Source organism: Sus scrofa, chromosome 13 (assembly GCF_054392235.1).
Source record: "Sus scrofa isolate SSC_HxYL_T2T_F1_AM1 chromosome 13, Sscrofa_HxYL_maternal_Yorkshire_Landrace_v2.0, whole genome shotgun sequence".
Classification (NCBI taxonomy): domain Eukaryota; kingdom Metazoa; phylum Chordata; class Mammalia; order Artiodactyla; family Suidae; genus Sus; species Sus scrofa.
Window position 1 is genome coordinate 135,768,937 of NC_139395.1, and position 17,615 is coordinate 135,786,551.

General features: G+C 39.9%; 1 protein-coding gene across 5 annotated transcripts in view; it reads right to left on the bottom strand.

Moving 5' to 3' along the window:
* The window catches only part of MCCC1 (methylcrotonyl-CoA carboxylase subunit 1), an 87,133-nt gene that overhangs the window by 34,816 nt on the left and 34,702 nt on the right, over window positions 1-17,615 (bottom strand). For all 5 annotated transcript variants that reach the window (XR_014824409.1, XM_021069889.2, XM_021069887.2 and 2 more), the window contains 3 exons: window positions 17,490-17,611; window positions 10,680-10,791; window positions 9,377-9,458 (listed from right to left, as the gene is read on the bottom strand). Coding sequence is in view for 4 of the 5 variants with exons in the window: in XM_021069889.2 (XP_020925548.1) it covers window positions 9,377-9,458; window positions 10,680-10,791; window positions 17,490-17,611 (316 nt within the window). In the remaining variant the exon portion in view is untranslated. The remainder of the gene's footprint in view (window positions 1-9,376; window positions 9,459-10,679; window positions 10,792-17,489; window positions 17,612-17,615) is intronic.

The window sequence follows — 17,615 nt, forward strand, 5'->3', positions numbered from 1 at the left end:
AAATGGTAAACCCAAGTTATGAATCAGTCTCAGCGGCTGTGGCAGGAGAACGTGATTGACCATGTGTTACTGTTTTAGTGTACCAGGAACCCTGGAAATGTCATTGTGACATCCTATCTCACTCTAACTTGGTGGAGAAAATCAAGGTTTTTCCACCTGACTGTGGGCTTTGGAAGCTTCTTTAAAAGTTCTTTTGCTGGTGACCCAGTGGGAGACCGATTAGTAACTAAACATAACGTTAGTGTCTTATCCATAGCATTCTATTAACTACTACACTTCCCCCAAATTTATTCAGGTATAATCTCAGACAGTAAAATTTATCCATTTTAAGTACAGGTGTGCTGGTTTCAGCAACTGCATATAATCATAAAACCACCACCACAATGGAAATACAAAACATTTCCACCATCCCAAACATTCCCTTGTTCCCCTTTGCCGTCACTCCCTTCCCCAGGACCTACCTCCAGGCAACCACTGGTCTGCTTACTATCACAGTTTTTTCCCTAGAATGTCATATACACGAAATCATACAGTATGTAGGTTTTTGTGTTTGAATTTTTTTCACTTAGCCCAAAGTTAGCTTCATATACCTTAAAACTGTTTTTTAGGCGTTCCCGTCATGGAGCAGCGGTTAACAAATCCGACTAAGAACCATGAGGTTGCGGGTTCGATCTCTGGCCTCACTCCAGGGGTTAAGGATCCAGCGTTGCCATGAGCTGTGATGTAGGTTGCAGATGCAGCTTGGATCCCGTGTTGCTGTGGCTCTGGTGTAGGCTGGCGGCTACAGCTCTGATTCGAACCCTTGCCTGGGAACCTCCATGTTGCCGAGGGTACGGCTCTGGAAAAAGACAAAAAACAAATCAAAACAAAACAAAAAAAAACTGTTTTTCAAAATGTTGGCCACACTCTATTAGTGGATTGTAAAAATTTAGTCAAAGATTTCATTTCTGACCCAGCAGAAAGGAGCTTGAAAGTCACCATTACATTCTGGCAAATAAAAAGCTGAAAAAGCTGAAAAGTCAACAACTCTTCCTAGATCCACCAGAGATGTGAGGTCACAGGGCAAACCACTGCCCCCCAATTAGAGACACAGACAAGTGAATGCAGAGATCCATAACTTACCAGAGCAAAACACATGAGTAAAAACCTCTATGGGAATAAGTACTGGAGAAGGAAAACCTGGACTGTAATTGACAAATTTTTGGAGGTTCAATGTGAACAGTTCTGAGAATTAAAGACTCCAGGGGGGACCAAGTCATAGGGAGCCACCAGCTATTTTCAGTTTTACCGCCAGAAGCTCTACTGGATCCTCAGTGAACACTGGAGAAAAATATCCCTTGAGTTTCCAGCAGTGGGAGGGGAAAAGGAACCATTTGAAATAGGTCAAAGTTCTGTTCTTCTGAGCAAGATCTGCCCTTAAGAGAACGATTTTCCCAGAGCCTAAACTATTAGGATATTATCATGCCTAATTAATATAACTGAGGGAAGGGAAATACACAACTCCAGCCCATGCCAGCCATTCTGTTCCACATAAGCAAATAAATAATAAATAAAAAGCAAACTAAGAAGCACTGGTGAAGTTCACAGTTTAGGGTGAAGCTCATCAAAGGACTTAGACCTAATCATAGGACTACAGAACACTTTCCCTTCCTCAAATCCAACCACTACATTACTAAAGACCTATTTACCACCGTTCCTTTTACCTGGTACAACAACATCTGGCTATTGAGAAAAATTACACGGCATGCTAAGAGGCAAAAAACAGATTGGATAGTCTAAAAAAGCATCAGAACCAGACTCAGATGTGACGAATGCTAGAATTATTAGACCAAGTACTTAAAAGCATTGTAAGTAATATGCTAAGAGTGTGAGCTCCCATTGTGGCACTGTGGAAACAAATCTGACTAGTATCCATGAGGATATGGGTTCGATCCCTGGCCTTGCTCAGTGAATCGGGGATCTGGCATTTCCACGAGCAGTGGTGTAAGTTGCAGAAATGGCTTGGATCCTGTGTTCCTGTGGCTGTGGTTGGCAGCTGTAGCTCCAATTCAACCCCTAGCCTGGGAACTTTCAGGACCACAGGGGCGGCCCTGAAAAGGAAAAAAAAAAAAAAGGCTAAGGACTTTAATAAAAGCAGAAAATACGTAAGAACATACAGATAATGTCAGCAGAGACATGGAAATTTTAAAAAAAGAGAAAAAAAATTGCTAGAGATCAAAAACATTTTGATAGACATGAAGAATACATTTGATGGGCTCATCAGTAGAATGGACATAGCTAAGGAAAGAATCTCTAAGCTTGAGGATATGACAACAGAAACTTACAAAACTAAAAGCAAAGAGAAAAAACACTGGTTAAAAAACAAAAACAAAAACCCAAACAGAAGAGAATATCTAAGAACTAGGGAGAACTTGAAAAAGTGCAGCATTTACATGATAGAAATACCAGAAGATGAATGAAGAAAGGAGCAGAAGCAGTATTTGAAGCACTAAAAATGGAAAATTTCCCCAAATAAATGTTGCACACCAAAATCACAGATCCAGGCAGCTCAGAGGAAACAAAGCAGGATAAATGTCAGAAAAACTAAACCTAGGCATATAATTTTCAAAGTATAGAAAATAAAAAATAAAGAAAAATACTAACCATGAAATATTAGAAATGGAATACAGAAATACAATAGCTTTTAAAATTGCACCCCCAAAAATCAAATACCTGGGAATACACCTGACCAACGAGGAAAAGGACTTATATGCTGAGAACTATAAAACATTAATCAAGGAAATTAAAGAAGATATAAAGAAATGGAAAGATATTCCACGCACCTGGGCTGGAAAAATTTATATTGTAAAAATGGTCATACTACGCAAAGCAATCTACAGATTCGATGCAATCCCTATCAAATTACCCATGACATTTTTCACAGAACTAGAACAAATGATCCAAAAATGTATATGGAACCACAAAAGACCCAGAATTACCAAAGCTGTTCTGAGGAAGAAAAACCAAGCAAGAGGCATAACTCTCTCAGATCAGGCAATATTACAAAGCCACAGTCATCAAGACAGTGTGGTACTGGTATCAAAACAGACAGACAGACCAATGGAACAAAATAGAGAACCAAGAAATAAGCCCAGACACCTATGGTCAACTAATCTTTGACAAAGGAGGCAAGAACATAAAATGGAGAAAAGACAGTCTTTTCAGCAAGTATTGCTGGGAAACATGGACAGCTGCATGTAAACCAATGAAATTAGAAGACACCCTCACACCATGCACAAAAAATAAACTCAAAATGGCTTAAGGACTTAAATATAAGACAAGACACCATCAAACTCCTGGAAGAGAACATAGGCAAAACATTCTCTGACATCAACCTTACAAATGTTTTCTCAGGTCAGTCTTCCAAAGCAACAGAAATAAAAGCAGAAATAAACCAACGAGACCTAATCAAATTGACAAGCTTTTGCAGAGCAAAGGAAACCAAAAAGAAAACAAAAAGACAACTTATAGAATGGGAGAAAATAGTTTCAAATGATGCAACTGACAAGGGCTTAATCTCTAAAATATGCAACTTATCCAACTCAACAGCAAAAAAGCGAACAACCCAATTGAAAAATGGGCAGGAGTTCCCGTCATGGCTCAGTGGTTAATGAATCCGACTAAGAACCATGAGGTTGGGGTTCGATCCGTGGCCTTACTCAGTGGATGAAGGATCTGGCGTTGCCGTAAGCAGATATGGCTCGGATCCCGTGTTGCTGTGGCTCTGGCATAGGCTGAGCCTTTCCCAAGAAATGGCAAAAAGACAAAAAAAAAAAAAAAAAAAAATATCTCCAAAGCAGATATACAGATGGCCAACAGGTACATGAAAAAATGCTCAACAGCCCTGATTATTAGAGAAATGCATATCAAAACTACCATGAGATACTACCTCATACCCAGTCAGAATGGCTATCATGGCAACACTGGATCTTTAACCCACTGACTGAGTGGAGCCAGGGATAGAATCCTAGTCCTTGTGGATACTAGTTGGGTTTGTTACCACTGAACCACAACAGGAACTCCTAAAATATTTTAAACTAAATAAAAATAGGAACACTACTTACCAAATCTGTGGGATATATAAAAAGCAGTGCTTAGAGGGCTCTTTATAGCACTAAATCCATATATTCGAAGAAAAGAAAGATCTGAAATTAATATAAACTTCCATTCTAGGAAACGCGTAAAAGAAAAAAATTCATTCCAAAGCAGAAGAAAATAATAGAGTAGAAATCCATGAAATTGAACACAGGAAGTCAATAAATATGCAAAAAAACCAACAAAACCAAAAGTTGGTTCTTTGAAAAGATCCATCAAATTGATAAATTTTAAGACAGGCTACCTAAGAAAAAACAGGACACACATTACTAATACTAGAAATGAAAGAAGGAATACCATTACAAATCCTATAAACATTTTAAAGACAATGAAAGGATATTATTAATAACTCTATATCCAAAAATATATTTGTCTTTTTTTTTTTTTTGCGATTTCTTGGGCCGCTCCCGCAGCATGTGGAGGTTCCCAGGCTAGGGGTCAAATCAGAGCTGTAGACGCTGGCCTATGCCAGAACCACAGCAACGTGGGATCCGAGCTGTGTTTGCAACCTACACCACAACTCACGGCAACGCCGGATCCTTAACCCACTGAGCAAGGCCAGGGATCGAACCTGCAACCTCATGGTTCCTAGTCAGATTCGTTAACCGTAACTGAGCCACAAAGGGAACTCCTGTCTTTTTTTTTTTTTAAAGGGCTGCACCCAAGGCCTATGTAAGTTCCTAGGCTAGGGATTGAATCAGAGCTATAGCTGCCGGCCTATACCACAGCCAGAGCAATGTGGGATCTGACCTGTGTCTGGAACCTATACCACAGCTCATGGCAATGCCAGATCCTTAACCCACTGAGCGAGGCCAGGGATTAAACCTGTGTCCTCATGGATACTAGCTGGGTTCGTTACCACTGAGCCAGGACGGGAACTCCCAATGCCCACAAATTTAATAATCTAGATGAACTGGATCAATTCCTTCAAAGACACAATCTGCCAAAACTCACACAAGAAAAAATAGATAAAAATGAATCTAATTTAGATATAAGTTTAAACAGATCTATATTTATTAAAGAAACTGGAATAATCATTAACAACCTTCAAAACAGAAAGCAGCAGTCCCAGACTGATTCACCAGTGAATTCTACTAAATGCTGAAGGTAGAATTTATACCTGTTCTCTACAATCTCTTCCAGAAGACAGATGACAGAATACCTCCAACAATATATAAAAGTAATTATATACCATGACCAGGTGGAATTTATCTCAGTTATGTTAACCTGGTTCAAGATTTGAAAATCAATTAATGTAATCCATCACATCCACAGGTTAAAGAAGAATCACATGATTATATCAAGAAATGCAGAAGAAAAGCATTTGATGAAATCTAATGTCTAATTACAATAAAAAACTTCAACAAACTAGGAATAGAGGGGAACTTCAACTTGATAAAGAAGATTTACAAAAACCTACAGTTAACATCATACCTAATGGTGAGACAGTAAAAGTCTTCCAATTAAGATACAAAACAAGGCAAGGATGTTTGCCGTCATCACTCATTTTCAACATCATAATGCAAATCTTAGCTAATGCAGTGAGATAAGACAAGGAAACATATGTTATACAGATTGGGAAAGAAGAAATAAAGTTGTCTGTTCATGGATGACTATATTAAAAAATTCAAAAAATTTGACAAAAATACTTTCTGCAACTAATAAGCAATCATATCAAGGTTGTAGGATACAAGATTAATATACAAAAATTAACTGTTTTCCTATATACCAGCAATAAACAAGTAGAATTTGAAATTTAAAACACAGTATCATTGGAGTTCCTATCATGGTGTAGCAGAAATGAATCTGACTAGGAACCATGGGGTGATGGGTTCGAACCCTGGCCTCGCTCATGGCAGAGGTCGCAGACACGGCTCGGATCCTGCGTGGCTGTGGCGTAGGCTATCGGCTACAGCTCTGACTGGACCCCTAGCCTAGAACCTCTATATGCTGTGGGTGCAGCCCTAAAAAACCAAATAAATAAATAAATAAAAAATAAAATAAAATAAAAATATATAAATAAACACAGTATCATTTATATTAGCACACCCCCTCAAACAAAACAGGTATAAACCTAACAGAATATCTATAAGGTCTATATGAGAAAACTATACAATTCTGATAAAAGAAGTCAAAGAAGACGGGAAAGATATTCCATGTTCATTGATAAGAAGATTCAACACTGTCAAGATGTTGGTTCTTCCCACTTGTTGTAAAGAGTCAATGCAATCTCAGTTAAAATCCTAGCAAGTTTTTTTGTGTGTGTGTGTGAATATCAAAAAACTGATTCTAATGTTTATATGAAGAGGCAAAAAGATTCAGAAGAGCTGACAATAATAAGAATGACAAAACTGGAGGACTGACACCATAGGAGTCCAAGATTTATCATAAAGCTATAGTAATCAAAACAATGAAGTATTCGTGAAAGGACAGACCAGCGGAACAGAATAGAGCTTAGAAGCAGACCCACATAAATACAGATAACTGATCTTTGACAAACGAGCAAAGGCACTACAATGGAGCAATACAGTCTTTTCAAGAAATGTTGCTGGGAGTTGCTGCTGTGGCAAAACAGGATTAGTGGTGTCTCTGGAATGCTGGGATACAGGTAACAAGCCTGGTGCAGTGAGATAAGGATCTGGCCCGGCTGCACCTGAGGCATAGGTCATATATGTGACAGACATGAGCCCTGGCCTGGGAACTCCATATACAGCAATGAGGCCAAAAAGGAAAAGAAATGTTGCTGGAACAACTGGACATCTACATGCAAAAAAATGAATGTAGACACAGAATTTCTGCCTTCACAAAAATCAACTCAAAATGGATCAAGGACCTAAATGTAAAACACAAAAGCATAGAACTACAAGAAGATTACACAGGAGAAAACCTCATTGACCTTGGGCATCATGATGACCCCCCTTTTGGCCATGTCTGTGGCATACAGAAGTTACCACACCAGGAACTGAACCCATGCCACAGCAGCGACCAGAGCCACAGCAGTGCCAATGCAGGATCCTTAACCTGCTGAGCCACCAGGGAACTCTGGTGATGCTTTTTAGATACGACAGCAAAAGCACAGTCCATGAAAGAAATAATTGATAAATTGGACTCAATTAAAATAAAAAACTTCTGCTCTGAAAAAAGACAATGTCAATAGAATGCAGACTATCCATAGACTGGGAGAAAATATTTGCAAAAGTTACATCTGATAAAGGATTGTAATCTAAAATACACAAAGAACTCTTAAAACTAATCAACAGGAAAACAACCAATCCAATTTTTAAAAAAATGGGCAAAAGGCCCAAAAAGACACCTCATCAAAGAAGATAGACAGATGGCAAGTAAGCATATGAGAAGATGCTCCACATCATCAGGGAAATACAAATTAAAACAATAATGAGATACCACTACGTACCTATTAGAATGGCCAAAATCTGGAAGACTGATGATACTAAGTGCTAGTTAGGATGTGGAGCCACTTTGGAAGACAGTTTTGCAGTTTCTTATAAAAATAAACATACTTTTACAATATGATCCAGTAATCATACGTCTTGACCCAAATGAACTGAAACTACATCCACACAAAACCCTGTACACAGATGTTTATAGCAGCTTTATTTATAATTTCCAAACTTGAGAGAAACAAAGATGTCTTTGAGTAGATGAGAAGATAAACTTGGTACATTCAGACAACGGAATATTATTCAACACTAAACTGAAATGAACTCTCAAGCCATGAAAAGACATGGAGGAAATTTAATGCATATCCTAAATGAAAGAAGCCAACCTGAAAAGGCTATATAGCCAATTGATTCCAACTATATGATATTCTGGAAAAGACAAATAAAAAGATCAGTGGGAGTCCCTGCCATGGGGCAGTGGGTGAAGAATCCGAATGCAGCAGCTCGGGTCGCTGTGGAAGTGCAGGTTCAATGCCCAGCCCAGTGCAATGGGTTAAAGGATCTGGCATGGCTGTAATTGTGGCTCAGATTTGATGCCTAGCCCAGGAACATCCATAAGCTATGGGTGTGGCATTAACAAAACAAAACAAAACAAAAAAATAACAAAGATCAGTGGTTGAGAGGGGTTGGAGATAGAGGGACAAACAGTATATTTAGGGGATGAAAACTATTCTGTAGTATATAGTACAATGGTAGATACATGGTGGATATACGTCATTCATGTATCTGTCCAAACGCACAAAATGTACATCAAGAGTGAGCCATGGAGTTCCCATCGTGGCGCAGTGGTTAACGAATCCGACTAGGAACCATGAGGTTGCGGGTTCGGTCCCTGCCCTTGCTCAGTGGGTTAACGATCCGGCGTTGCCGTGAGCTGTGGTGTAGGTTGCAGACGCGGCTCTGATCCCGCGTTGCTGTGGCCCTGGCGTAGGCTGGTGGCTGCAGCTCCGATTAGACCCCTAGCCTGGGAACCTCCATATGCCGCTCAAGTGGCCCAAGAAATAGCAATTAGACAAAAAATAAATAAATAAATAAATAAATAAATCTTAAAAAAATAAATAAATAAATAAAAGAGTGAGCCCTATAGTAAACTATGGACTCTGAGTGATAATAATGTGTCAGTGTAGGTTCATTAGTTTTAACAAATGTACCATTCCAGTGTAGGATGTTGATAGTGAGGAAGGCTGTGCATGTGTGGAGAAGGGTGTATGGGAACTCTCTGTACTTTCTGCTCAATTTTGCTGTGAACCTAAAACTACTCTAAAAAAATTGAAGTTTACAATTTTAGAAAATGTAAAAAATCATTTTAGTGATTTTATTTTAAAACAGGATAGAAAATACCAAAAAGCATTACACATAGTTAGGGTAAGTACTGTTTAGTGACTCCTCCCCCGCTGCCCCCAAATACATAAACACAAACACTTATGAGTAAATATAGGGTCTTAATGTAAAATGTCTTTCTTTCTTTCTTTTTTTTTTTGTAGGCTGTACTCACAGCATATGGAAGTTACCAGGCCAGAGACTGAATCTGAGGCACAGCTGCATCAATGCTGGATCCTTACTCCACTGTGCTGGGCTGGGGATCAAACCCATGCCACTACAAAGACAACTCTGGATCCTTAACCAGCTGCAGCACAGTAGGAACTCCTAAAATGTATTTCTCAGTGTGGATGTAGTCCAAAAAGTTTGAAAGCCAATGATTTAAAAGTTATGTTTCATTTGCTTTTTGAAACACTAATGATTATTCCTTTTTCTTCTATTAGAAGCAAATCTTAGCATACCTGCACCAACATAATTTACAGCTTTAGCAGCTCTGACTGCAGCTTCTCCAAGTTTTTTTCTTACTTCGGGTTTAATACCAGGCTATGAAAAAATATTTGAAATAAATTTCCATTAGAAATTTGCCTTACTAGAAATTTCCATTAAGATCCAATACTACATTTCTATGTATCAAATACTGCATTCAAGAGATAATAAAGATAAATAGCTAATGTTAAACATTTCTTCAGGAAATACTGTTTTATACCACAGTTCAACTGTCCCTAGGCAAAGCTTTTCAACATTTTAAAATGTTAGCCTGCAGTGCTCTACAGATTTTTATTTAAGCAATCACTGCTTGAAAATAGGCTTTACTGAAATTATTGTTGACATTTACTTCAGACGAAATATACTCTGTAACAGAAATTAAATTTTGTATACAGTATAAGAATAACAAATGGATTAACCAAAACCCTTGGATCCATGACATTTTATAAATACACATTGAAAAAAAAAACACACACACACACACATATGTAACTTTGGACAAAAAAGAATCTATGGCAATAGCAGTTCCCAGAGAAATGTAAATCTAAAAACAGGTAATCTGAGGAGTAGGCCTTGATTGACCCAGATAAACACCTAAACCAATTAAGAGGTAGACTCAAAGAGATGTAAACAATTCTGAGGGGTCAAAGTTGCCAAATAAGAGTAAAGCTCTCTCCTATACAATATAACCTCTAAATTGGGAATATGACTAACATATTTTAGGAACATTTAACATAGCAGTTAAAAGAATCTCAATTAACAAAACCATTCCATTCCTCAAACATTCTAGTTAATTATAATTTAAAACCTGCACGGAAACACTAACACAGCTAGAGTTCCTACTGTGGCAAAATGGGATTGGTGGCATCTTGGGAATGCTGGGACACAGGTTCGATCCATGACCTGGAACAGAGGGTTGGGGATCCATACTGTGGCAGCTGCAGCTTAGGTTGCAACTGCAGCTCGTATCTGACCCATGGCCTCCACAGGGAGGTCAAAAAGGGGGAGGTAGGGGGAAGGAAGCACTATACAGCTGCTAATCACAGAAGGTTTTTCAAGATCCCAATCCAACAGGACTATGGCCCTGTTGTGTGTGCTCTCTGTATGGTAGTCCCAGAACACTAACTCCCTCCTCATCCCCAACACTGCAGGGGGGCCTTGTTACTACTGGGAATTGGTTGTTCTGCAGACTAGCATCACAGATTTCTGACATAAGAGTCAGTGACTGAGTTCTGTATTATAGAGGAGCTATAGCAAATTTCTTTACAAGATTCTTACCCCTGGAGCCTCCTCAATGATCTTCTGATATCTCCTCTGCACACTACAGTCTCTTTCAAATAGGTACACCACATTGCCATGGTGGTCACCAAAGACCTGGACTTCTACATGCCTGTTTAAAAACCCAATGAAAAGTTTCCATTTGAAGGATGAATATTCAAGAAAAAAGTTATATATATGAAATGGCTTGGGAAATAAAAAAAGACAGGAAACACAGGAGACTACTTATGACCTCACAGGAGGGGCAAGTCACAGGTATAAACTGCCAAGGAAAAGACTACATTAAAATTACAAATTATGGAGTTCCCGTCGTGGCGCAGTGGTTAACGAATCCAACTAGGAACCATGAGGTTGCGGGTTCAATCCCTGCCATTGCTCAGTGGGTTAATGATCCGGCGTTGCCGTGAGCTGTGGTGTAGGTTGCAGACGCGGCTCGGATCCCGCGTTGCTGTGGCTCTGGCGTAGGCCAGTGGCTCCAGCTCCGATTAGACCCCTAGCCTGGGAACCTCCATATGCCGAGGGAGCGGCCCAAGAAATAGCAACAACAACAACAAAAAAAAAGACAAAAGACAAAAAAAAAAAAATTACAAATTATATGAGTTCCTGTCATGGCGCAGCAGAAACAAATCCGACTAGGAACCATGAGGTTTCGGGTTCGATCCCTGGCCTTGCTCAGTGGGTTAAGAATCTGGGATTGCTGTGAGCTGTGGTGTAGGTTGTAGATGCGGCTGGGATCTGGTGTTGCTGTGGCTGTGGCATAGGCCGGCAGCTACAGCTCCGATTAGACCCCTACCCTGGGAACCTCCATATGCCTCTAGTGGCCCTAAAAGGACAAAAGACAATAAATAAATAAATAAAAAATTTTAAAAATAAATAAAATTACTAATTATAGTCACATTTCATATATCCTCAAAAAGCCAATGAAAACATTTTTTTAATGACCAGGGACTTTTAAAGATTAACTTGTCTAATCATATTTTATAAAGTAAAGCAGACTGAAAATTATTATGGCTTATCCATAGAAAGTTAAGAAATAAGTTTATAGGGATCACTTGTTTTTAAGAATACACTAACATTAAATCAAAAAAATAGAAAAAGGAACTTTTTTTTGGTCTTTTTAGGGCTGCACCCGTGGCATATGAAGGTTTCCAGGCTAGGGGTCAAATTGGAACTACAGCTGCCAGCCTGCACCACAGCCACAGCAGTGCCAGATCTGAGCCACATCTGCACCCTATACCACAGCTCACGGCAACGCCAGATCCTTAACCCACTGAGCAAAGGCAGGGATCAAACCCGCAACCACATGGTTCCTAGTCAGATTCATTTCTGCTGTGCCACGACGGGAACTCCTATTATTACTTTAAATATTTCTCCTTTTCCTTTCTCTCTTCTCCTTGCTGTATTCACATGATACATAGGTTACACCATTTAAAATTGTCCCACAGTTCTCAGATATTATGTTCTGTTTGTTTATTGCTTTCTGTTTTTGTGTGTGTGTCTTTTTAGGGCCGCACCAGATGCATATGGAAGTTCCCAGGCCAGGTTGATTCAGAGCAGTAGCTGCAGGCCAACCCCACAGCCACAGCAACACAGGATCCGAGCCGTGTCTGCGACCTACAGCACAGCTCACGGCAATGCTGGATCTTTAACCCACTGAGCAAGGCCAAGGATGGAACCTGCGTCTTCATGGATGCTAGTCAGATTCATTTCCGCTGAGCCACAACGGGAACTCCCTGCTTTATTTCTCTTCTCTTCAATCTGAGGAGTTTCCATTGACATATGTTCAAGGTCACTGTTTCTTTTCTTAGCTGTGTCCAGTCTACCAATAAGCCCATCAAATGCGTTCTTCATTTCTGCTACAGTGTTTTCGAATCCTGGCATTTCCTTTAAATTTTCTTCTTAGAGTTTCCATCTCTCTGCTTACCTTCCCCATATGTACTTGCATGCTGTCTACTGCTCCATTAGAGCCCTTAGCATATTAATCAGTTCCTTTAAATTCTATACTTGACAATTTCAAAATCCGTGTCATGTTTCTGGTTCTAATGCTTGCTTTTTCTCTTCAGACCATACTTATCTTTTGGCATGCCTTAAAATGTTTTCATTAAATGCCAGACATAACGTATTATGGAATAGGAACTGAGTTAAATAGAACTTTAATGTGAGGTTTTATGTTAACCTGGCTAAGAGGCAGGTTGTGTTTAATGTCTGCAGTAGCTGTAGGTGCCAGAGGCTTCAGTTTCCTTTAGTGTCCCTGTTATATTTTTTTCTCCTGTTGTCTTGGGGTTTCCCTAAGAACACCTTTTTTTTTTTTTTTTTGTCTTTTGTCTTTTTTGTTGTTGTTGTTATTGTTGCTATTTCTTGGGCCGCTCCCGCGGCATATGGAGGTTCCCAGGCTAGGGGTTGAATCGGAGCTGTAGCCACCGGCCTACGCCAGAGCCACAGCAACGCGGGATCCGAGCCGCGTCTGCAACCTACACCACAGCTCACGGCAACGCCGGATCGTTAACCCACTGAGCAAGGGCAGGGACCGAACCCGCAACCTCATGGTTCCTAGTCGGATTCGTTAACCACTGTGCCACGACGGGAACTCCGCGAGAACACCTTCTTAAATAGAGTCTCTGTCTTGCAGCTCTTTCAGTTGTAAGCCTGTTATTGTATGGTAGACCTGGTGACATGGTAGTGGAGTGTGGGGGAGTGAAAGCATTCTATGATCTCATGATTACATTTCTGTCTTTTAATGGGTCTGTGTCCTGTGTGCTTCAGAGGGCTTTTTAGCTTTCTTTTTTTTTTTTTTTTTTCCTTCCCTGAGGAGAAACAGCAAGGCTAGAGGGTGTTAGAGTCAGCCTGCTGCCCTTCCACCAGGACAGAAAAGGCTCTGGCCAAGTTCCCCTTAGAGTGCTGGCCTTCCTTCGGGAGAACAGACTGCTCTGGGCCTATTTCAAAATGGTTTCTTTTCTCCTCCCCCTGCTCTAAAATGGGAGGGAACTTTTCTTGGATTTTCATTGTGAGAATCTGGTAGTATTCTTGGTGGAAACAAATCTATGAAAATGTGGGGTTCCCCCTAACACCAGGTCCTCACCACCAAGTTAGTCCATACTCAGCCTCCAGTATTTGTCACAATTCCCATTTAGGTGTTCCTATCAGTTTACAGCTCCAGCAGCCTCTGCTCCAGATTAGCTGATCTTGGCTGGGCTCACTGTATGCACATGCCTGCCCAGATTTCAGGGGAGTGATTTGCCCTGTGGCCTCAGTTCTCTGACAGGTCTAAAATTCACTGACTTTCATTTTGTTCAAATTTTTACTTGCTGTTTAGATGTGAGTGACAACTTCCAAACTCTGCATGTTGGAGCTGCACTGTTTGTTTTTCAAATTCCAGTTGTAAAACTTGACCACGTCCACTGACTCCCCCCGACATTCAGCTGCTCCAGAGAAGGAAACACTAGAGCAGGGACTCTAGGTTCTGCAAGGAACACGTGGGGGCCACACCAGGGGCACAACACAGTCTTTTTTGAGTTCTCCAGAGGAGCAAACACTTTTCTTCAGCTGTTTGCAAGGAAAGCTCTCTGAGGATCTGTGTTCTGTGGTGATTTCTACAGTTGGCAAGTCACCCCTGTTATTTCCCTTTTTCTGATGATCCTTTTCTGTGTTGCTTTCCTAACTTAGAGATTCTGGAGCAAAGTGTCTGAGAACCAGGAGGTGCATCAAATCCTAGCCACTCCAAGGCAGGCACTGCTGGGGTCTGGCTAGACAGACAGACAGATGCATCTGGATTCCAGCAGGAACGCTTTGATATTTTCTAAGTGCTCTGAAGTTTTTATTTTCCTGTTGGTATTTTCAGTCCTTCTAGGATGTATAATAAATGTGAAGTAATGAGGGAGTCTTGATTCTTTAAAAAAAAATCCTCTAAAAAAGTATGTTTTGAAGGCTTTTCTATCCCAACTTTTTAGGTCAGCTCAATAGTTCTGATCAGATCTATAAAACATCATGATTTCTGTTTTTCTCAGTTAACAGCACCACCTTACCAATCTTGTGGCACCCCAGAAGATTACTCGACAGGTAATTATTTAGCAGGACATAAAATAGTATGATTATCCTGATACTGAAATATGAGAAAATACACAATAGAAATATGTAGAAATGCTAATACTAACATTAGAAGAATGAGCTTATGAGTGAATTTGTATTCTATCTTCTGTATTTTCCAACTTGGTAATGTATTCATATTACTACCATACTTAAAAAATACTATTGATGCTTATCATGAAGAAAATAATATACCAGGTAATAATATAAGGGAAAATAAAAAGAACTACCAGGTCTTTGATTTCCAGGAGTTTCCCAGCTATTGAGGGAATAAATTACAATGTGAGGTATTCTCTAGCTAACATTTCACAAGAATCTACATCTTTAAGGAATGTTGCGGGCATTGAGTTACAGTCACTGAAATAGCCAGCTGACGTCTCCATGACAATTTTAACTCAAGAGTAAGCCAATTTGCATAGCCAGTCTATTCTTTTTTTGAAAGATACTGTGGAAAAGAACCTTCAATTTACCTTAGAACTGCTTCCATTTTTGTTGTATTTCCCACTAATAGATGGCATATGTCGTGCTCTCCTAGTCAACTGGCCTATTTTGAGAATGACTTTTTTTTAAACTATCATACCCTATTGAATTTAATGAACAGTGCCATGCATATAACAGTTCTAAGTTTTGTTGGGACTGAAACAAAACAATTGGGAGCCTTCTTTAAGAAGAGTATAAAACTAGAATTCCCGTCATGGCTTAGTAGTTAAGGAACCCGACTAATGTCTATGAGGACTTGGGTTCAATTCCTGGCCTCACTCAGTGGGTTAAGGATCTGGTATTGCCGTGAGCTGTGGTATAGATCACAGATGAGGCTCGGATCCCGAGTTGCTGTGGCTGTGGCATAGGACGGCAGCTACAGCTTCAATCTGACCCCTAGCCTGGGAACCTCCATATGCCACGGGTGGTGCGGCCCTAAAAAAAAATTTTTAAAAATAAGAGTAAAAAATTAGTACAGGATCTCAGAAGAGGCTCATGCAAGGAAGGGCCTGAAGCTTTAGTTCATTACTTTCTAGAAAAAGCCCTCTCTGGCCATGATTCCAAAATGAATTATTCTTTATAAAGTCATCCAACTTACAGGTTTTATATATATGTATATTTTTACCATGAATTCTATGAAACAAGAAGTTTTTATAATTAGTATCTTACTTGAAGCAATACAGATAAAAACAAAACTCAAAAAAAATTTTAAAAATTAGACATCAATATGATATTTGCTATAGTGGTACCTAAAGAAAACAGTTTAGTGCGATTACTTAGAGTGTGAATTCTAGAGTCAGCCTGCCTGTGTTCAAATATCAGCTTCACCACTTCTAGGCAGGAGACCTTGGGGAAGTCAGATGACCACTCTCACTCAGTGTTCTCACCTGCAAAATGGGAATAGGGCCTACCTAATAGGATTATTGCAGGAACTAGAATAGAAATAGGACAGGAAGATTACTACTTAGTATACGTAAAATACTTGAAATCTGGCACATGATTTAGTACCAGAGTGAGCTGTTAGTATTATTTGTCAATATATCACAGTTATAATTCAATTGGGATAACTATTGGGTAACTATTTCCATTTTCTGAGTATCTCAAATGATATTTATAGACTTCTGTAAAATAAAGCTTGATTTCTTATAAGAATTTTTTTCATTTTGAAAAGACTAAATTCCATCAACAAGAAAAAAAATTTAGTGAATTAATGATACATTAGTTTCAAGGGACTACGAAGCAAGCCCAATAAAAAGAATAAGGTGGGAGTTCCCATCGTGGTGCAGCAGAAATGAATCTGATTAGGAACCATGAGGTTGCAGGTTTGATCCCTGGCCTTGCTCAGTGGGTTAAGGATCTGGCGTTACCATGAGCTATGGTGTAGGTCGCAGACGCAGCTCTGATCCCGCCTCGCTGTGGCTCTGGCGTAGGCTGGCAGCTACAGTTCCAACTGGACCCCTAGCCTGGAAACCTCCAGGTGCCATGGGTGCAGCCCTAAAAAGGAAAAAAAAAAAAAAAAAAAAAAAAAAAAGGTGTTCCCGTCATGGCGCAGTGGTTAACGAATCCGACTAGGAACGATGAGGCTGTGGGTTCGATCCCTGCACTTGCTCGGTGGGTTAAGGATCCGGCGTTGCTGTGAGCTGTGGTGTAGGTCACAGACACGGCTCGGATCCTTCGTTGCTGTGGCTCTGGCGTAGGCCAGCAGCTACAGCTCTGATTAGACCCCTAGCCTGGGAACCTCCATGTGCCATAGGAGTGGCCCTAGAAAAGGCAAAAAGACCAAAAAAAAAAAAAAAAGAATGAGGTGGGTCTATGTTCACTGACAAGAAAAGATGTCTATGATATAACATTATGTAAGATTCTGTTCACTGTTTCCTGTGTATTTTGCATTCGGTGTGTATACGTATAAATGATTCTATTCACATAGAAAATGCCTGGAGGAATGCATACCCTACTATAAGTGGTTATATCAGGAAATGGGATTAGAGAATTTAACGTACTCCTGTATTAAAATTTCATATTTTATATAATGTGCCTGCATTTCTTTTTTTTTTTTTTTGGCTGTACCTGTGGCATACAGAAGGTCCTGGGCCAGGGATCAAACCTGCACCACAGCAGTGACCTGCACCACAGCAGTGACCTGAACCACAGCAGTGACAACACTGGATTCTTAACCTGCCGTGCCATCATGGAACTCCTGCATGCATTTCTTTTATAACTGAATTTTTTTCAAAAAGCTGAACCTACCTTGGCATGTCTACAAACTTCTCAATCATCATAACGTCATCGTTGACACACTGCTTAGCTTCTCTCCGAGCTGATTCCAACTGCTCTTGAAATTCTTTTTCAGATCTAATGATCCTCATACCCTAG